This window comes from Primulina tabacum, chromosome 6 (assembly GCF_025594145.1).
Source record: "Primulina tabacum isolate GXHZ01 chromosome 6, ASM2559414v2, whole genome shotgun sequence".
Lineage (NCBI taxonomy): Eukaryota > Viridiplantae > Streptophyta > Magnoliopsida > Lamiales > Gesneriaceae > Primulina > Primulina tabacum.
This window is the reverse complement of record NC_134555.1, coordinates 3,908,031-3,929,162: the sequence shown is the minus strand read 5'-3', so window position 1 is coordinate 3,929,162 and position 21,132 is coordinate 3,908,031. Positions and strand designations below refer to the sequence as shown.

General features: G+C 35.8%; 3 protein-coding genes across 3 annotated transcripts; 1 reads left to right on the top strand and 2 right to left on the bottom strand.

Annotated features, from left to right (window-relative positions):
• Positions 1-543: 543 nt before the first annotated feature.
• LOC142548829 (AT-hook motif nuclear-localized protein 14-like) lies at positions 544-5,259 on the bottom strand. The gene is made up of 5 exons (XM_075657386.1): positions 4,833-5,259; positions 3,931-3,983; positions 2,791-2,922; positions 1,366-1,518; positions 544-1,073 (listed from the first exon to the last, which is right to left on the bottom strand). Exons 1-5 carry the CDS (start codon positions 5,230-5,232, stop codon positions 789-791), a joined length of 1,023 nt encoding a protein of 340 aa, XP_075513501.1. The 5' UTR covers positions 5,233-5,259; the 3' UTR covers positions 544-788.
• An 816-nt stretch (positions 5,260-6,075) lies between these two features.
• Positions 6,076-8,961, bottom strand: LOC142548828 (uncharacterized). Its single transcript, XM_075657385.1, has 5 exons — positions 8,772-8,961; positions 7,924-7,996; positions 7,770-7,818; positions 7,065-7,188; positions 6,076-6,461 (listed from the first exon to the last, which is right to left on the bottom strand). The coding sequence occupies exons 1-5, from the start codon at positions 8,772-8,774 to the stop codon at positions 6,369-6,371; spliced, it is 342 nt and encodes a 113-aa protein (XP_075513500.1). The 5' UTR covers positions 8,775-8,961; the 3' UTR covers positions 6,076-6,368.
• Positions 8,962-13,001: 4,040 nt separating this feature from the next.
• Positions 13,002-20,909, top strand: LOC142548381 (uncharacterized). The gene is given in 11 exon segments (XM_075656674.1): positions 13,002-13,448; positions 14,004-14,060; positions 15,022-15,082; positions 15,849-16,044; positions 16,224-16,329; positions 16,429-16,526; positions 16,613-16,708; positions 16,807-17,289; positions 17,291-17,527; positions 17,804-18,225; positions 18,892-20,909. Coding segments are annotated over 11 exon segments (3,702 nt in total). The 5' UTR covers positions 13,002-13,153; the 3' UTR covers positions 20,543-20,909.
• The last annotated feature ends 223 nt before the right edge of the window (positions 20,910-21,132 follow it).

Sequence of the window (21,132 nt, the reverse complement as noted above, 5' to 3'; positions counted from 1 at the left end):
TCAAATATTATCACGTAATCATGTTCCCTGATAATATTTTATTTAGTATTTTTTATCAAAAAATCTATACGATGAAAGTTATTTTAATTTTGTAGTTGGAAAAACTATTTTAAAATGACTGATATGCGTAGGGGAAAAAGGCCAAAACCAATTTCAAACCATGTCTAAAAGTTAATCCATTATACTTTCGAGAGTATGTCTCTTGTAAAACAATCTCACGAATCTTTATCTGTGAGACAGATCAATCATATCGATATTCACAATAAAAAATAATACTCTTAACATAAAAAGTAATACTTTTTCATGGATTACTCAAATAAAATAATCGTCTCACAAAATATGACATTTGAAACCATCTCACACAAGTTTTTGTCTAATTTCAAAACACTTCGATGGGTATATTTTGAAGCTAAAAAAGAACATCACTAGTCACCAAGAGAATTGTTTAATAATTTCTCTAAAATTATAAATTACATTCATGTTCTATATGTAACAAAACACATCAAAATGTGCAAGCACGGCTAACAAAGGGATCAAAGAAAATAAGTAATAATAATTCCTGGTTAAAGGAGAAATTTATTGTCAATACATTTATATTTGAATATATCGGATGGAATTTTAGAAGCAAAATATATTTACTCTAGCAAGCTAGCTCCGGAATTTTGTGAACGAAGAGTCAAATGCAAATGTAAACAGTCGGCGATTTGTATGTACAATGGTAAGTCTCGACTGGTAAAGAAACCTAAAAAATAAAAACATCTTACGGGAGAAATTCATCTGAAACTGTTCTAATCGGAGATGTGGTCGTAGTCGCCATTCTCAGGAGACTGGTGCAGGCCATGATGACCTGTGTTGCCCCTCCATTCCATTGAATGCGAAGGAGGCAATTGCATGCTTGAGTGTTGGACCAGAAATTGGCTACCTCCCAGCCCCATTTGATGAGTCGAATCAACAGGCGATCGGAAGTTTAAACCTGGCACTGACGTCAAGTTTGCGGGTGATGGCTGCTTACCAAAGGAGGTATCTCCTTTGGTGTCTTTCTTGGAGTCGGTAAGGAATGTACCAACGATTATCTGCATTATCCATGGCACAACAAATTTTAGTTCTTCCTGCCTAAAAGTCTTGAATAGATAAATTTTAATGAGAAAAATATTTGTGAAAGGAACTATAGTTGATTGATGTAGAATAACTACGAGACTAAAATTTGATGATATAAATAGATTGAGAATATCATTACTACATAGTTATAGCACTAAAAATAACACATATCATGACTACAATTTAGCAGTGACTATTTGGTGATAAGATTGGAAAGAAACAAGTAAAAGCGACTCACTGGGAAGAAGATTAGCATGAAAGTATAACCTGAATCGGGCTGGCTGCCATGAGAGGTCCACCAATTCCACCACCGATGATTTGGCCATCGGAACTGGACAAACACACACCAAGTCCTCCAGTTTTTCCTCCAGTTTCAGTACGAATATAAGATCCAGAGAGAGAGAGGATATCAAAGTGCCCCTAATATGAATTTAAACATATTATAAGCTTATCAAGAGGAACTTGTGAATGACCAGTGAAGAAAAATTACTCTTGATGACAACAAACAAGTTCCCTTGTTCCGAACTTCCTATTAACTGGCCTAATTTGTGAAAGCAATTTAATCAAAACATCCTCAACTCCAAGTAGTGCTTGTATTCTTATGCTTCGTGGAACATTTTTCTCGACCTTAAAGCCTTATAACTAATCAGTATTCATTGAACTGTTAAAATTTCATTAAAGATGCCAGGAAATGTTTCTTAAACTCGTGTATATGGTCGGAGTTACATGGAGGAAGATGGATGGTTCGCATACAAATTTGATTTCCATCATGAGCTATATATACTTCACACAGATAACCTAACATTGTTCTAAATTATAATGCCAAGAAAAGTAGGTTATGCCACTCAGATTATTACATGCATCACTACAAAGCCATCTTACAAAAAAAAGGATATAAGAAAAGGATTTGAAATCAGTCGATATGGTAGACAATGAAATAATCACCACATTTTCACATGGTGATTCTTAGTCTCTTAAAGCTGATTTTACATCTGTTTATGTCAACAGGAACTAATAACTGTGAACATGCATCAACATTTTTTATTTGCATAAACGTAAAATAACAGAAGCATGTATAAGTTCATAGGACACATGATTAGACACTTAAAGATCATAATTTGAAAACATACATGTTGAGTTGTCAAAAAAGTTGCACGTCTTTTCACTTTTACAGATAATACCAAAAATGTCCTTCAGACATAAATCTATTTCATGTTCTTTCAAGCATTACATTATTTCCTAATACGTATGTAATCTACAGCAGTCAATTAAAGAATTTCTTTAAAGAACAATTCTCACCTTTTAAGTTATGCTGTTTAAAAAATTGTCTTTCAATTATTGGAGAAGGCATCAATTGCATTTCATATTAATTACAGTAAGCAATTTGGTGAATTTAACATGCTAATCTTTGGCAATATAGGGTTGTGAAGGGTGGGTAATGGTCAACTCAGAAACAAGACGAAACGCTGATCAAGATCAAAACTTCAAGGAAGTTGCATTCAACTTCCTCGATCCTTATATGTTTCAAATTCATCAGAGTACCCTATCCAAGGCATATATGAGAATAGAATCCACGTCTCCAAGAAATTTGGAAATTGGAAGAGAAATCCAGATGATTGAAAACGTGCATCAGTATATTCATTCACATCGAAGGACAAAGTCTATCAAAGAAAATTCAAAGTATCAATTTACCTCATAGGTAACACTACCCCCCGATGTGGCCGGTTGACGTAGAGATGCATTGGAGACTGAACCAGATGCTGAGATAATGCATATCTCACGTTGACTTTGTTGCATAAACATCATTATCTTTTGATTCACATCCTATTAGAAACAAGCACCAGGTTCACTATTATAGATATGACCGCAGAAGGTTCAAAAATTTGCACGTAAACATTGAGCTTGAATCAAAAAAGAAAAGCGAAAGTCAAAAACATCATTAATTGCACAGCATCATGTCCGACAAGCAATTCATATAGTACTTTATAGGCTCTAGCAACTAAAAATATAAAGTGAACCAGACAATCTATTTAGATTCGAAGTTATACAATTCGAGACTACTGCTATCGAAGCAGAAGTTGAGAGTTGAGAGCTACTCCATGAGATTTTGAAAGAGATTTGTGTGAAAGATCCAAAGTCGCGGGCGGCAAAGGACCCTATGTTAGCAATGGCAGTAAAAGAAGTACGCACAAAGCTACATGAACATGTAGGAACTAGGAACGAACAACGGAGAAAGGAAGACAAAGTCATTTGCTCTGACCCATGCCACCTTCTTCCTCCCAATATCTTCCTCGACTTTCCTCAAGGTCCAAAATTTCACACTTCCCAATTTTTAGGACATTCCACCGTCATGTCAATTTGGAATCTTAACGAAAACTGGCATCATTTAAAATAATATTTTTAATGACATGCAAACAAGTCATAGAACATAATCCATAACCAGGATTAGCCAAGCTTATGTCGACAGCTTGATATATGTAATCCAGTAAGTTAACAAGTCAATACTTTCGGTTTGATTCAAAATCGAATAAATTAAACTGTTCATGCTTGGAAGTAAATCTGCATTCAATATGAATATTCAAAAAAGAGCAAGAGCATGCATTAATCTTTGAATGACTATATATCTAATATCAGCTTTGAACATCTAAGACGCAGTGACCACACATCTATCATATGAAGAAAATGCTGCCAATGAGATATACCATCACAAGCAAGATAATATTACATTTCGGCAAACCTCTAAAATAGTGATAGACAGAGAGAACAAAATTTTGTGTTTATCCTAGCATAAAAATGTAAGGAAGGTTCTACAATTAACATGTAAAAACGTACTTCTCCAGCAGCAACAGTAATAATGTGAGGACTGAAGCTTTGACCCACATTGCCTACATCGACAAGATAAAAAAAAGAGGTTAATAAAATGACTAATTTGGTGTGGTAATGCATGAAGCCTGGTAAACTCGCATCGAAAAGAGGTATTCACAATAAAAAATTATATTTACAGGATAGTACGGCCAGCATAAAAGCCCAATGGAAAAGAACCCGCTTGCAAATGACAAAAGACGAGATATTTTGGGGGGGAAATAGAATATCATACCAACCATAAGTTAGAGAACATAAAACTGGTTTAACACCAGGATCCACCTCAATCCCAAGGTATCTACCTTTCTTGGACATCACCCCAATATTTACTCTTCCCTTTAAAGTTTAATATTTATATCCTTTTAGCAAAACATTTAGTTGAATTCTTCACTTTTGTCTTTACACAGATAGGCAGTGCATGCAAAAACCAGAGTCCACAAGCACTACATATCACATAACTAGAGGAAAAAGGAAACAAAGTTGAAAATTATATCCTCTTCTCAGAACAAATATGTTACCAAGTCCAAAAAGAAAGCCAATGGAACTTCAACACTAGACCTTACATCATCAAATTTGTTTAAAATTTAGAAAATACCATCCAGGCGAAGGTAGGTGAAATATTTCCGGGCTTTTTCTTTTGGCAGTAATGAAAACATTTTTTCTGAATTTGAATCAAAGAGGTAAAGCAAAGACGACAGATAAATCAATGAAAACTAGGCGTCATAACATCTCTTTATTTTGTACTAAGACTAAGTCATACATAACATTATCATGCAACGGAATATTTAGCGTCAATAATGGCTTATTTACGCGTAAGATTATACACACATGCACCACAATGACATACATCCAGTGAAAGAGCGCAAGAATACCGAATGCAGCGAGCTGAGATTTCTTGGAAGAATAAGCAGATGAGCCGGAGGCAGGAACGCCGGAACCCGCCGCCGAGGCCGAGTCTCTCGTCCTCGGGGAGGAGGAGGAAGCTGAAGCCGAGAGCCGCTTAGCGGCGGCGGCTTGCTCTGGGGTGCCATACTTCCTCGGCCTTCCCCTCTTCCTCTTCACACCCTCGAGAGACGAAGAAACCGCCGACGAGGGCACGGAATGAGGGTACAATATACTCCCAGTGTTACTGTTTGAGACAACAACTCCATTGGTGGGTGTGGGGACGGCGGCGGAGGGCGGGGGTGGAGGGGGTGTTGTTTGGTGGCGGAGTTGAGGGTGGTAGTAAGAGATGAGCCCGCTGCTGCTGCCGTCATTATTGTTGGATTCCATTGGAGATTTTTTGTGATTTGGGGATTTTTTTATATATTTTTCTTTTTTTTTTTTGCTTATTTATACAGATTATCTATTCTGGGGTGGTGCGTCATCGGCCACTGGATTGGTATTTGACTCCTGATTTTGACTTTTTATTATTTCGTTATTATTATTAAATTTGAGATTTCATTTTTAGAAATTGACGATTTTTTATGACAAAAAAATTAATGTATACGCACACCTAATTTTAGTTACATTTCGATCGATATATTTCAAATGTAATTTTATAATTTTAGATAAATAAAATCATAAATTTCAAATTTATTACTTGCATATTTATATGATAATTAAGATGAATTAAAATTTAATATATTATTTTATCATTAACAATAATATTATAATCAAAATCTATAAATTTTAAATTATCTTTCTCAAATGCTATGCACCCATATTTTGTTCCAAGGAGTACCGAATTGTACCATGAGTTAAGAGTAGGTCTTTTGTGAGACGGTCTCACGAATTTTATATGTGATACAGATCAACTCTACCAATATTCACAATAAAAATAACACTTAGCATAAAAATTTATGTGAGACGATATCACGAGTCGTATTTTGTGAGACTAAGTTAAGTTTAAATTACTAAGTCTAATGGGATATGTTAGAAATGACTCGCTGATATTCTTTCAATCGACTCTTGTTCATTTAACAGCATATGTTTGAAAATTTTATTAAAATTTCGTTTGAGATAAATTTCAATCATTGACTGTGTTTTCGATAATTTTCATCAGATACAACATCTCATAAGCTAGTACCAACATGAAATACACATGTAATAATAATAAAAAATAAAACTATGATCTCCCATCATAAAATCATTTGCGCAAACAAAGACGAATAATCAATCACGAAACAATTCACAAAACATGTAACAATATGAAACAGGGAAAAAAGAAAAGAAAAAAGAACTGTGAGATGGACAATTTTATAATCTGACATATCCCATGACAACATCTCAGAAGCTTTAAAATAGGGAAAAATAGAGTTTTAAATGCCATAACCTTGAACTGAGCTTTCACATTATTTCACCCCATTAAATATTGGCACGTCTTGCCGGATCTTTTGATGGAATAAATGCATCGAAAGTGCGTGAAATTACTTTGTCTTAGCAGTTAATTCAAGAGGAACTTCAGCCTCGGTAGACTCGTAGGAGGACGCATGCATGTGTTTGTGTTTGAATTCCTCAAACTGCAGCAAGAACAAACGATAATAAGTAGGGAAAGCAACTAGCTTTTTACCGAGGAGCTGGACCCAAAGAGCCTTTGTCCTTCACACACCAACACAAAAATGTACGCACAGAAAAAATACGAGGAAAACAATGGGAGGTGATGGATTAAACTTTATATGAGAAATTAGAAGAGTGCCACCAGTTTGCTCCACCATATCCTTCAAGAATGCACGACTTCAAAGACAAATCAAACAAACCGAAGCCTCTGATCTAATTTTGGAATCTTGAGTGAAAATTAAGAAGTTCATATTCCCCATATACAAAATAACAAAAGTTTCTCAAAGGTACTTACGATCTATGAAACAATAATGATGATCAAGTGGATTTAATTCAAGAATAAAAAATTCTTCGAGAAAATGAAAATTGCAGCGAATAGAAGTTAATAAGCCTTGATTTAGTAGAATTTGCGTCTCAACTCTCAAGGACCATGGAGGATTTCAATTTTGTTACTACGGAAAAAGTATTGAACTAAAAGCAAGGCAATTTAACTTATTTCAGGTAAAGACTAAGCATACAGGCTAAAACATCGACAAAAGAACAACATTAGTCAAATAATGTCACACCTCTCGACAAACTTCTTGGTGAGTAGCAAAAAGATTGTCGTATCGCCTTCGTAGATCTGAAATTTCAGCCAGCACCTTTTCGTGTTCAGCCACCGTCGGACCACCTAACTTTTGTTGGATGAACCTGTTCGATCACTCAATCAATTTATGCAGCCCAGGTAATTTAGGCAGAAAGAAGTAAAGATATACATATTAAGTGTGGTATTTAATGCCCCTATTGTATCAAAGAGTATGTGACTTGCCTTTACGAGATCCTAATAAAGGAGATGGGTAAATTAGATCAACACCCAGGGGGTATGGCATCATCATGGATGAATCGTCCTGGGGTTCAAATAAACTACAACCAATCCCTAATACTACATAAATGTCAGCTTAAATTTAAGAGCAAAGGACATGTAAATGAAATCTTAGGTGGGTCATCGTAACTTTAACTTTACTCCAGAAGCCTTGTTGAATTTATTCAAGATTTTGAGGTGTTTCTATGATTAAGGCAAACTCAAGGAGTGCTGATATGATATATACCAAAGACATCAATAATAATGATTTTGGGAATCAGAAAGCTCTCAGGCAGTCAACTCAAAGACTCGGAATACATGTCAACAAAGTTAAACTATTCTAATGCCAGAACATCATACCTGATACCGTTCATAAAGCAACCGATATATGAAGTTATGAACAAAACAACCTTAAGGCCCTTGTACTTACTCAACAGCTGAGGAAGGCTTGTCGTTCTGCTCGTATAGTTCGACAAGAACTAGAAAAATGAAAAAATTAACATGGAGAAGGCATCAAAAACAGAAGTTTATGGACAACCATCAATAAATTAGACGTAGGTTACAGACTTGAAGTAGGTCTAAACCTTTTGTTAGAGCATCGAGAACTCCACTAGACTCCAGGTACTTTCTAAAAGCTTTCTTCTTAGCTTCCTTTTCCTGGGACAAGATTAAATAATGGAAGGAACATAAAATAAGAAATACCTTTGTCAGATCAGAAGCACGGATTGTTACCCTGAGATGGATGCGGCATTTCAGGCCAGCTTGTTGTTGCTATTTGCTATTTAATTGGTTTCAAATTTTAGGTTGCATTATTAAAATAACTAACAATTTGAATCAGAATTTTTCTTGATAAGTGGTTGCACAGATAATATTTGGTCGACAGCTATTTCCAGCTTTCTGATGAAGGTTTAAATTTTCATCAAATCCTCTGTGGAGTCGTCTATTTTCCTTTTGACCTATTAAACACGATTTCTAGGTTTCACACCAAATGAGGGAAATTAAATAGATATTAATGTAAAATAGTGCAAATCCACTAACACTCCCATTACTTCAACAATTCTATTATCTCACGCAAATTCTATTAGATTTTCATATACCGATCTAGAAATCATGTAAAACAGAAACATAAAAAAAAACATATCAAAGGGTCGGTATCTCTATTCCAAATATTGTTCCATCTACTTTAATCAATTAAATTACATGAATTGTACCTTTTCCTGTTCTTCAAATTTCTTACAAGAACGTGTATCACCCAATAAAACAAAATCAAGCAACACTAAGTTCACAGATCCGGGATCTTCACTTCTCAAAAATAAATCAGGACATTGATTGAGTAAACGCAACTGACTGAATATATTTCCATTCTTCCAGAGCAACAACACTAAAATCCAGCAAAACGAGTAAAATCGAATTAGCGGGGATGAAAACTTACCATTTTCTTCGAAATGCATCAATTACAGAATAAAATATCAGCAATTCTTCTTTGGGAGTGAAATAATAATTCTCTGGCGTCAATTTCTCTATATTTTCTCTCTGTGAAGGTAAAATGTGAAAGTAGGTGGAGTCGGTTGGCTGTGCAATATAATGAATATGGACACTCTTGACTGCAGTCGAGCCACCATGATCGAAGTTCGAGTTCACCTGAGGTTAATTTATTAATAAATAAATAAATGCGAAAAATATATCAAAATAATTTTATTTTATTTTTATAATTTTAGGAGACGGAATTTAAAATCGCGGCACCTACTTTTAATTGTTCAGATGGCCGGAATCCTTAACTCCGGCCACTTGAGATTAGATCTATACAATCGGAGTTTGGAATCCCCGCTGGTTATACGTAGGAGCTCGCAACAATTATTTTTTTATGTACACTGAATAAATCTCCGGATTAATCTAACAATCTGTGAATCTACATGAGACACATATTAGTAGGCTTGGGAGTTTTGCGCTGACTAGTCGAGTAATTTGGTTTGCGAATTTGGACTATGATTTGGGAAGTCGATCGACCGGTAGGTGATTGTATTCTCGTTGAATTTTGAATGATTGTGATGTTTGTACTATATTGTACATCAAATGTGATACAAATATTATTTTTGTTTACATATTTATTATTATTTTAGATTTGTTTGTTTTAGAATAAAAAATTTAAAATATGAAAATACGAAAACACCTCAGTGATATAAATTTAATTTTGTAAATAAATAAAATAATTCTTAAAGTTATTAATTAACAATTTTTATATCTGATAGCATGTTATACTGTCAAACCCTTACTCTATACTTAGCATAATTACCATAATCAAAATAATGTTTGTATGATATACCTATAGTATGAAGCAAATCAAACAATGGGCATCAATTTGACGGTTTATAAAATTTTGGCATGATGTCCCTACATTTTGTTTAAACCAAAAACTCAAGCAATACTATATATACAACAACATCAACTATATTTTGATACACAACCATACATCATATTGTTATACATATACATATTATCATATACAAGCATACTTTGTATCATCATAAACATTGTGGAACTTGTTTCAAACCCTGACATAAAATTTAGTGTAGTACATATGCGAAAGCTATATAATAAGAAGTCTCAGTTCTTGTCGAGGTGAGGCACGTCACAAGCATCCATTGGGGAACCGACATCCTATACATCTTCGCTACCTGATCTTGTAATACATGAGCTACGTGAGTTTATAAAACTCAATAAGTTGGCACTTATACGTATCAATATGCGTAGAAGAAACATACATATCAAGTTGTGACAACAATGAATCTTTAAACCATGTCATATCATAGCATATATTCATGTTCATTTTTGTACTTGAGCCTCATTAGTTGACATGTACTACCGTGCTTGCTTTATTATATAGCTACTACTGTGTTGGACGTCAGGGAGCAACCTTTGGCAACCTCACGCCCCATGATCATATATTGGTCAATAGGTTTGGTGGACTTAAAACCATCTATGATGTCAACAAGCTCTATATCATGTAAAAATCAGTCCTTTTTCTTTCATGTTCGTGTTCATAACATAGCACACATCATCAATATTCATGAGTTTCTTTCATATTTAATACATAATAGTGGAATATGGTGTTAGGTTTTCATCAATAAGATACTAACAATGTACATATAGCAATAATCAATGAGAAGTATTTGAAATCATAATATTACTTATATATTACTTCAAGAACATGCCAACTTACAGTCCAAGCATACGAATACTGGTTTGAGACGATGTTTTTCACTTCTATACTGTCAAATACATCAATAAACCAATTACTATGTATATATTAGATGAAAATCATTCATTTATTGTCCTCTACATGTAGAACAACTAAAAGAGAAGAAAACTTACACCCTTAGGAAGTTCTTGTGATGGAGAACTTAATTCTAACTTCAAAATGATGAAAAGAATGAAGAAGGAAGCTTTTGGTAGGAAGAAATCTTGTTTTGCTTCGTGTTCTTGCTGTAAGTAAAGGTAAGAATGGTAGGAATGCTTGAAAAAGTCGATACTTATCTTTTTATACATGAGGCGGCGCTCGGGCGGACGTCTTTTACCGCCCGAGCAGGTAACTCTCGGCCCTAAAATTTTTATTTTTTGTGCAGGTCCGCCCAGGCGGACATTCACATCTGCCCGGGCGCGCAAGTTTCGGCTCTGCACACTGTTTCATCAAAAATCGCTCCAAAAACGTTTTTTCCTTTCATAATCTGAAAAAGTGGTAAACATGAAAGTTGTAGCCCTATGTCTTGGCTTGAATCTCCAACTAGGTTTCATGTTATTTGGAGCTCTGAGTAAAAGGTTATGCTTATTCTCCCAACATGTGTCAGTGAAGGAATGACGATATACATGACACACTTTGGGGCGCTTTTGGCTTGTCTTCCACAATGATTTGGACAAAACCCAAAACATGAAAGTTGTAAAATTATATCTTAGCTTTCTAATGGTTATGGCCTCACACAATTTGGATCAATATTCAAATGATTATGCTAAAACTCGTAAGAACTACCATATTTTCATCTCATTTCCCACCAACTTCATTACACTACTTCTACCTACACATCTTACTATCATTATTTAAACACATATTCATTCTCAATACACCATGGACAATCTAGAAGTCATATTCAATCTCAATATCAATAACTCAATCAACATGTAAAATATAATGAGCTAAATCACTACATATTAAATTACATTTATTATCATTTGTACGAGTAACCGGACATTACATATACAATCCGAATTAATCAAGATTTTTATGTAAAAATTTGGAATGATTGAATCCTAATCATTGTGTTTATATCGAAATTATATGATGATCTCATGCAATTGTTAGAATATCCTTTTTGATAAAGTAAATTCGATGGAGATGAATCTCGTGTCTGATTCGAGTTCTCGAATATTTGAATATAACACATTATAGTCGGGGTGATCAAATAAATTATCGTCTCGATAATTTACCTAACGATTGATTGAATTATATAAATAACATAGTATAATTATTCCAATCCATAATTCAATTTGTAATTTTATAATTACAGTATTCTACTCTACTGTATTCTCTCAACCACAAACAAATTTGTTTTCCTCTTTATGAAAAAACCGTATAACCACTCAAAATCGACTAAAACCAATAGAAATCATGCATTGATTTTTAATTTAAAACATCAAGTTACAAAAATGCTTAAAATTATTTTCAAAAAGGTTATTTCGACAATAAATTTTCACGTTTTTGTTCAATGTCGGATTTTTTTGGGAGCAACATGATGTTTCACACATTAATTTTATCATTTTAAAGAATAAAAACATGTTTCATTATGTCGGAGAGTAGACAACGGTCTGCCTTTTTTTTCCGGGTCGATTTTTCATTCGAGAAAAATAAAATGATATTATATTTGTTTATTTTAATTTAATTTAGTATGCAATATTTAAAATAATTTTATTAAATAATTCAATATGTTATTTCAAATAGGGGTGGCAAAATGCAACACGATCCGTTAATCTCACACGATCCAACACGAAAAAAAATCAGGTTCGGGTTAGGGTTTTTCGAGTTCGGGTTCGGGGTCGGGTCGGGTTGGGTCGCGGGTTGACCCGATTTTTTTTAAAATATTACCTATATTTTTATATATTGTATGTTTGAACAAAATTTATTGTATATTTATATGATAAATTTTCATCATTTAATATTTATTTTGTATATATTTTTTATTTTTTTAACCATTGTTTATTTGATATATTAAATATACTTTTATTTTTCTAAAATTAAACTTTCAAATTTAAATCAAAAATTTTGTTATTATGTGTTTAAATTAAAATATTTTATTTTTTATTTTTTCGAATTTTTTCATTAATTTTTTTTAAAATAAAAAATAAAAATAAAATTCGGGTTAGTTGGGTTAGACGGGTTGAGTCGTGTTAGACGAGTTCGTGTTCGGGTTGAGGGTTTTCGGGTTGCTTCGGATTCGGGTTGGAAAAAAAAAATTTGCGCAAGTTGACCCGAAATCTGACCTATCCGACCCGATTGACATCCCTTAGTTTCAAAGATAAATCTATTTTTTTCATATCAATATTTGTAATATTTTTATAAATTTAATTAATGAATTAATACATTCCACTCCAAAAAGAAGGGTTTATTCTAAAAGAATCCCACTTTCAAAATCAGGGAGCGACCGCCGCTCTTTCCCCAAATTCGAAACCCTAACAAATATCGCCCTCGATTACCCTTCTCTCTTTCCTTTCCTTTCCTTTCCTTTCCCACATTTTCCCCTGCTCTGCGCGAGCTTCAATCATCAAATGGCGACATCAGGCGAAGGCGAAGCCACTGCCGCCGCCGCCAACACTTCCGGTGCTGGGGGTAAGTTTCGTAAAATTCCTTTTGGTAGAGGGCACCGCCCAACGACGCCTTACGATCGGCCCCCCACATATGCGCGAGGCATAAATAGTCATAACAATGGTAGCAACAATAGCGGTAGCCTGTTCACGAAGCTCGTGGTGGACCCTGCATCCAAGTTTATAAACTACGGTGCGCACCGCTTCTTCGGATCAGTTTTCCGCAAGACGCTTCCTCCCACGCCTCCACAGCCTACAGGTTCTATGTCGATTTTTTTATTTGTCTAACGGATGTTTATATTTTATTATGTTGAGTTTGTTTCACAAGCAGTGAATTTGGTTTGTTGGCAATTGTTTGGGTTCGAGTTTTGATCGGGGGTTTTTGTTGTGTGTTTCATCAGTGTTTTATTCATTGCTGTATGTCATCAAGTATATTTAACTTGTGAGTGCCTGTAAGATTTTGTTAAAGAGCAGCCATTGGAATACACACACACCTGTTGTCGTTCTTTTCATTGTGACGTTAACACATGCATTTCTCATGGATTTTTCCATCGATTGGTGTGTATTTTGTCATTATTTACTCCATTTTCTCTAATGTGTTTCATGATATACAGGAATTGTTAAAAAGTTGTATTAACAAGACAAATCATATGACATCAAAGTATAACAAACATAAATATGAAATTATGCCAACATTTCAAATCAATTTTTTTCCCAAAACTTCAAGAATACATCTCCCATTTGCTATTGCCCACTTGTTCAACACGATGGAGGATGCACTTGACTGATCTAATTTATCTCGTGATGTAAACAGAGGTAAATGGTGACTTGATTGATGAGCCTCATGCGGTAGTTTCTAATGTAAGTTTAAGTATTTTTATTTTAAGCTTTATCTTTTATGGCATCTTGTTTGTGTGCTTGTAATTTGTAATTTGTAATTTGCATATTTGATGTGTAATTTAAACAATTAAAGTCTCTTCTAATTATATATTGGAGATTTTTGTTCTATTGCTATCGTTTCCTTCTCATGGACGAGTTTTCTGGATTAAATATATTTATATGATGAGAAATTTTGTAAATATAGAGGAACGTGATTCGAAGAACAGTGCCTCAGATCCCCACCACTGAGTTTTTTTTGGAAGGCCACCACTGATAGTTTTAAATATACCTTTTTGCAAGTGTGGGATAAGTTCTCTAGCGGGATGAGTGTTAGGAAATTTTTGTTATTTATTTTTTTCTCTAGAGGTTTCTGCTTATTGACGTTCTGACTCGAGGGCAATTATGGAAGATGTGAAGGGATTCTATTTGAGGATCAGGAATTGTCTGTAGTGCAGTAAAACAGTTTACTATGCAGTTATACAAAGTTCATGTGTCCAAGTATCGAAGTTTACATTTTGTGGAAATTAGCATTGAAATGTTTGAAGCGTTTAGTGCTTGCTGGGTTATGACTTCCTGTGATCCAGTTCTTCAACATATGTTGTTCACTTCAGGACATCTAGTTCTACAAAGCTACATTTCAATATATGCATTTGATCACATGCTAAAATGCAGCGTAATTTAGTGGTAGAGTAGTTCCTGTTGCGTTGCGCTATTGTGATGTAGCAATATTTTTGAAATATGCGCAAAATACACACGGATAATAGAATGTCAGTTGTCACTAGCAACTAACTGTTTTCCATGTCCTCCTTTAGTCCAATCTATCCTACATATGATGATTATTTTTTTCGGTATTTAAATGTGTCATTGGCTATATTAAATTTTCTCTGATTGTTGAAGGATCAAAGTGGTGCACAAAAGTCTGAAGCTGGTGAATTCACCCATCCGTTAAACAGTTCAATGTAGCAGTGGGATCTCTGAACTTGAGCAATTGCTGAAGCAGAAGACCTTCAGCAGGTAAAGTTTTAATTTCTTCTCAGTTCTCATTCATGAACATATATTTCTGTTTCATATGATTAAGGAATATGTACTTGCTAGTTGTTCAAACTATTAGGAGCTTTCTAGTTTCTGCATTCTAGGCTGTGAGAGTTGTTCATGGTGGAAAGTGCGTCGATTGTCACAAGATTGTATTAGCATATGTTACTTTTTCTCGCATCCCTTATTCTTGTAAACACTTCTGCTTCTTGTTGTTTTGCTATCTTATATATTCCTTCATTTCTCCATGTTCTGTTTTTTTTAATCCCATACTTCTTCCATCATTTGCAGCTGCCGTGTCTGCTTTAGTGGCCAGTTTTGCTAGTTGTTTAATATTGACGAGAACAAAGCATTTTGTACCCATTTTTTTGCGTAGGTGGGTTGGGATTGCAATTTTCCTATATTTCTTGAATTTTTCCTTAAATTCAACAGTTGTCATGTTACAGTAATCTCCCAACTTGGAAACTGTCAGGTGTATTAAATTGAAATGGCAATCATTGATGTTGCTTGTAACTGTATATGTCTACGATGTATCTTTAAGGTTCAATTTTCATAGTGGAGGAATCAGTCCTTAGAATCATCTGTTTGTGAATTGAATTATTAAATTTATACTATTTCAGGTGGGATTACCGTAGGATTCAATTTATTCTGATAAAGTATACTATAAGTGCTTAAGTCATCCTTCCTCTTTAGTTTGAATTTTTTGAAGTTCTGCAAAATATCTTAGTACGTGACTCTGTTTTTGCAGGTCGGAGGTTGACCATTTGATAGAACTATTGCAATCAAGGGCTGTAGAATCTTCTTTCAGAGTTGAAAGCCAAAGAACTGAGAAGGTGGTATCAGATTCTGGAAGGCATCCTTTTGTCAGTGGTCCATTGGAAGAAAACATATATGAGGGGGATAGATCACAAGGAGTTATGTCAACTCCTGTCATCAATTCTAAAGTAAGATTAAGATGAACACGTCGATGTTCATATTCTTATTTGGGCATAGCGCGCGATCTCTTGTATTTATATCGTTGATTGATGAAATTTGTAGCTTCTATCAATTATCTTCATGTTTTCAAGGTAGCAAAGTCTCAATTTTATGATATAAAATCTCTCATGATATAAAATCTCTCCAGGTCATTGAAGATGATTTGGCGTCTCCCGCTGAACTAGCAAAAGCTTACATGGGCAGTAGACCTTCCAAAATGTCACCGTCAATGTTAGGGACACGAAGTTTATCTGGTGGGAACTGTACATGATCGCTTTGTAATGTTCCATTTTTTACCAAATCACTGAACTTATGATTGACGATGCAATCTTCTCCTTATTTTGGTGTTTCAGAAATTGGCTTTGTAACGCCAAAGTCTCGAGGGAGACTGGCTATTTACAGCATGGCTCGCACCCCACATTCCAGAGTTCATCCACATTCTGTCCAAAAGGTCCATATATATTTTATTATTGTTTCTCTGAAAAAGCAATAATTTGTTATCCGGAGTTCATTTTTTCCCGCTAATGGTTATTTCAGGGATTTCGATTAACTAATAATGATAATACTGGGCCATCAATGCCATCATATCATTCGCTAGTGGAACAGAGTGAAAAATTTGAGTCTAAACCCTTGGTATGCATGGACATGTAATTATATAACTTAGGGAGTTTAGATTCTTACTTCTTGAGTATATTATTTTTATTTATAAAGTTGTCAATATTGTATATCAGGCGTTAAAGCGGAAGAATTCAGTGTTAGATGACGATCTTGGATTTGTTGGGCCCGTTCGGAGAATCAGACAGAAACCCAACCTATTAGCTTCTAAAACTTCTGTTACTGCCAGTGGAACGGAAAGTGGTTTTGAATCTGTGCTTGTGTCTTCAAAACAGAAGCTCCCAGTAATTGTTAAACCAAAGAGTAGTGTCTCAAAAACTGTTGGGGAGAATCAGGATGACAGCAACCCGAGTGCGAGTTATACCCATGTCCCTTCCAGATCCAGTGAGGTGGCTGCTAGAATTTTGCAGCATCTTGAAAAGTTGACTCCAAAGGAAAAGTCACCAGAGTCCAAGTTAGTTAAGTTGCGGGATAAATCCCCTCTTAGATTGACACCCAGTATGCTTGGCGGACAAGCTGTAAAGATCAAGGAGGATGTTGTTTCCCCGCAGTATCTTCTGAATTTTCAAGATGGACAAAAAATGGAGGATACAGTCCACTGCAACTCTACCTGGTGCTTGGGATTCTACGGTTCAAAAGTCTGGAAATGCAGAACAAACTTCCACTGAAAATCCTGTTATGCGTGCTGAACTGTTGAATGCTGTAATGAAGAATGATATTGTGGAGTCCTTAAAAGCTCCTGGGCCTAGTAGTAAAACCGTTCATTCTATTGTTAAAAATGGGGTGTTAGCTCAACCTCCTCTTGAGGAGAGAGCTTTTAGGATGGATGCGCAAGAGGTAGGTGTTTGAGTGTTTCTTTAACTTATGCATTAATTAATCTACTTAGTTTTATTTATTCTTTTTAGCATCATTTGAATTGGATGATGTAGCAGCAATCAGAGATATTTAGTGCAATATCTCTCTGGTGCATGTCACGTCCACTGTGCATATTTATCCGCCTTGGTTAAAATCTATCATGTTCAACAGCTGAAATCATAAATAAGCTTCTTTTTCTTTTACATTCATTAAATCAAAATTACGATCATTTGTTTTATGGCTTTCTTAATGATTCAGGATGATGGCGTAAATTGTTATGAGGCTGCATCTGGACCATTGGCTGAAGGAAAAAGACCAAATGAAACTCGTTTTGTTGACAATGATGCCTCAATTACCAAAGAACCCATACTTCTGAAAGCTAATAATCAACCAAAAGCTATGGTACCTTCAGGTCATATTTCAAACAAAACAACTGAAAGTGGTACTCTTGGTGGGCACATGATTGGACTAGGAAATGGTGGCACCGTTTTCCCTCCTTTAAGTGCAGCTGTCCAATCTGAATTTGATCCTCATTCAGTTGATTTGTTTGGGAAACTAAAGGGAACCAAGGATTTACCTCCCTCGTCTCTCTTTAGCTCTAGAACCGTGGATGAATTGCCCTCCTTGCCTTCTGGATCAAGCAACAGAACGACGGTATTGAAATTGGAAAGCTCCAGCAGGTTAGTCTGTGAAAGCAATTTATTATCTTTTCTTCCTGTGCTCATGACATGCACTTTTAGTACGAGGAATTTGGATATGCTCTGCTTATATATGTCTATTTTTATCCGCTTTTTCCCTGACCTTTGAATTTGCAATTATTGGGCTGAGAGTGGCTCAAATGATCGATAAGCCTGTATTCGATGAATTTTCCAACTTCAGTTTGAGACTTTTATCTTGTCGTATCAATTTTTGGGCATGGAACTGAATGCCCTGTGGGAGAAATAAGTCAACCTTTCTCGAAGCATTAAATTAATATCACCTGGCTCTCATTTACTGGTAACTATGTTAGAGTATCGTTCTATTAAATGATGTTACCATGCCAGAAGTAAGCCATCCTTACTTGAAGATAAATTACTATTGCCTGGCTCTTACTTATGGTAACCTTCTATTAAATGATGATGCCATCCCCAGCTTGGCTAACAAACTGCAATATCCCATTTGGTTAATTGGTTAGCTTTAAAGTTTATGGGTACTGATGCCGCATTATATACAACCTGATTGGTAAATTATGGTTTTTTGAATTAGAAATATTTGAGCTAAAACTAGGCTAAAGTGGTTTTTATTTTTCAGTTTAACACTAGCACGTCATATTATCGTTGTTTTAATCTTGGTACCTGCATGTGCAGCCTGGTTAATGTTCTTCCTTCTGCAACTGGCTCACAGTTTGTAATTCCAAAGTCAGATCATAGTGGTCTTCTGCATCCACTGAAGGCTGGAGATGCAAATGGAAAAGCACAAACTGTACCATCCTCTGCATTGAATGGGCCACTTGTTTTAAGTTCCCCTGCAGCGTCATTGACTGCAGTTTCTTCTTGTGCTGCCAATCAAATATCCACAGCTAAATCTAGTTTATTTAACCCTTCGACCAGCATTGCAAGCTTTGGCTCTACTGGGAATGGCGCTAGATCTTCAGCCGCTATCAGTGGTAGCTCTTTTGGGTCAAATGTGGCACCTTCAGTGTCTGGTGGACCTGTTGCCACTTTTGGTGCCTTGGTAGATCCAAGCACTACAGTTTCAGCAGCACAAGCTGCCAATGATTCAGCATTAGTTGATTTGAAAACCAAAGCTCAGAAAGAACCAAATATCAGCTGCTCAAGTGGAAAGCATTCTGCTGTTGACTCATTCGATGCTGCCAACTCTGGAACTGTCGCTTCAGGACTTGATATTTCAGCCAGTTATTCAGGTGCGCATGATCTTCAACGTTCTCCTTTTGCTGGTGCCAATACATTTTTGGTGTCTGGTGTTGAAACTGTTTCACAAATCACATCGACTCAATCTGTTTCATCTGTATTAGTACCATCCTCAAGTATGAATAGCAGTATTTCTTTTGGCACTTCCTCGTCCAATTCTCAGTTTGCTGCTCAACACCAAACTTTTAGCTTTAATTCTTCAGCCTCTTTATCAGATTCCGTTGCTGTTACTTCCAGTAGTGAGCCAGCAAATAGTCTATTCAGACTAGGTGGGAGTTCTGTTATGACTTCAGTCCCTAATACCACTAGCTCTTTCAGCAGTGGTGCTTCTGGGATATTTAAGTTTGGTGCTAGCTCTTCGGCTCCTTCTTCAGTCTCTAACACTGCTAGCTCTTTCAGCAGTGGTGCCTCTGGGATATTTAAGTTTGGTGCTAGCTCTTTGGCTCCCTCTTCAGTCCCTAACACTGCTAGCTCTTTCAGCAGTGGTGCTTCTGACATATTTAAGTTAGGTGCTAGCTCTTCGGCTCCCTCTTCAGCTTGTAACTTCTTAAGCTCCAATACCGCCCCTTCTAATGTATTTGGTTCTACTTCTCCATTTACGGGATTTTCATTTGGTGCATCTTCAGCTACCTTTGCTCCTACGAGTGCTACTTCCTCAGCTTTTAATTCATCCAGTCCCAATTTTTCATTTGCTGCTAATTATCCAGCCATGTCTTCACCGCCTCCTAATATTACACAACCAGTGTTTGGAAACGAACCTTCTAGTTCTGCAGCTTCTCCAGGAAATGGTGACCAAATGAATACAGACGATAGCATGGCCGAGGATCCGGTGCAGTATTCCGCCCCTTCTATTCCCCAATTTGGTCAACCAGCTGTCTCCCCATCTCCCTCTGGCTTCATGTTTGAATCAACAGCTGCATCACCAGCGAATCCCTTCTTATTTGGCGGACAAGAAAATCAAGTTGCTTCACAGAACCCATCCCCATTTCAGGGATCGGGTGGCAGTTTCTCATTGGGCAGCGGTGGTGGTGACAAGTCAACTCGAAAGTTTATAAAAGTAAATAGAAATAAGAACAGGAAGAAGTGAACACATCAATGGTATAGTTGTATTTTTCAGAAGGGTTGCTACTTGCCACTAACAGACAAATATCCATACGAAGATGTTAGCTGCTGGAGTTCCATTTGATCTTCTAAATCTTAACCTTGTTCTTGAAACAAAGGTACCATTTTGTTGCAGTTTCATATTTTTCACAAGTAGTTAAAGTTTTGGAGGGCAAAAAGTGTGGATCAAGAGTGATTGTTCTAGTCAGATGGGTACGACTTCAAATGTGAAGCCATGGTGCAGTGTAATTGACCGTACTTTTATGTATTCATTGCTGTGTGTGACATAAGAGGACGCTTGATAAACAATACTTCTTGATTTTATAGTAGCATTTTCTGTGGCCTTCTTTTGAGTTTGTTGAGGTTTAACCGACCTTGTTGCTGTGCTCGTAAGAAGTTAATTGCAGTTTCGGAATGAACGAAACCACTTGTTTAGTTTCAGTCATTCTTAGCCTTCATGGAGTAGCTGATGGTGGATGTAGTAGGGTCTGGTTTTTCGGGGTCGAATAGTCCGGGTTGGATTGCAAATTTTGCTACTTTCTGATGTGAGATGATCATTGCTTATGTTAAAAAAAA

Bases quoted from the DNA above. Each gene is read 5' to 3' on its own strand.
- LOC142548829 (XM_075657386.1), bottom strand. From the start codon at position 5,232: ATGGAATCCAACAATAATGACGGCAGCAGCAGCGGGCTCATCTCTTAC. The intron at 3,984-4,832 runs GTATTCTTGCGC...TTGTCGATGTAG, and splicing joins ATCTCAGCTCGCTGCATTCG to GCAATGTGGGTCAAAGCTTC. The intron at 1,074-1,365 runs GTTATACTTTCA...TGGATAATGCAG, and splicing joins TGGCAGCCAGCCCGATTCAG to ATAATCGTTGGTACATTCCT.
- LOC142548828 (XM_075657385.1), bottom strand. The intron at 7,819-7,923 runs GTTTAGACCTAC...TCATTTTTCTAG, and splicing joins TCTCGATGCTCTAACAAAAG to TTCTTGTCGAACTATACGAG. The intron at 7,189-7,769 runs GTAAGTACAAGG...GTGATCGAACAG, and splicing joins AAGCCTTCCTCAGCTGTTGA to GTTCATCCAACAAAAGTTAG.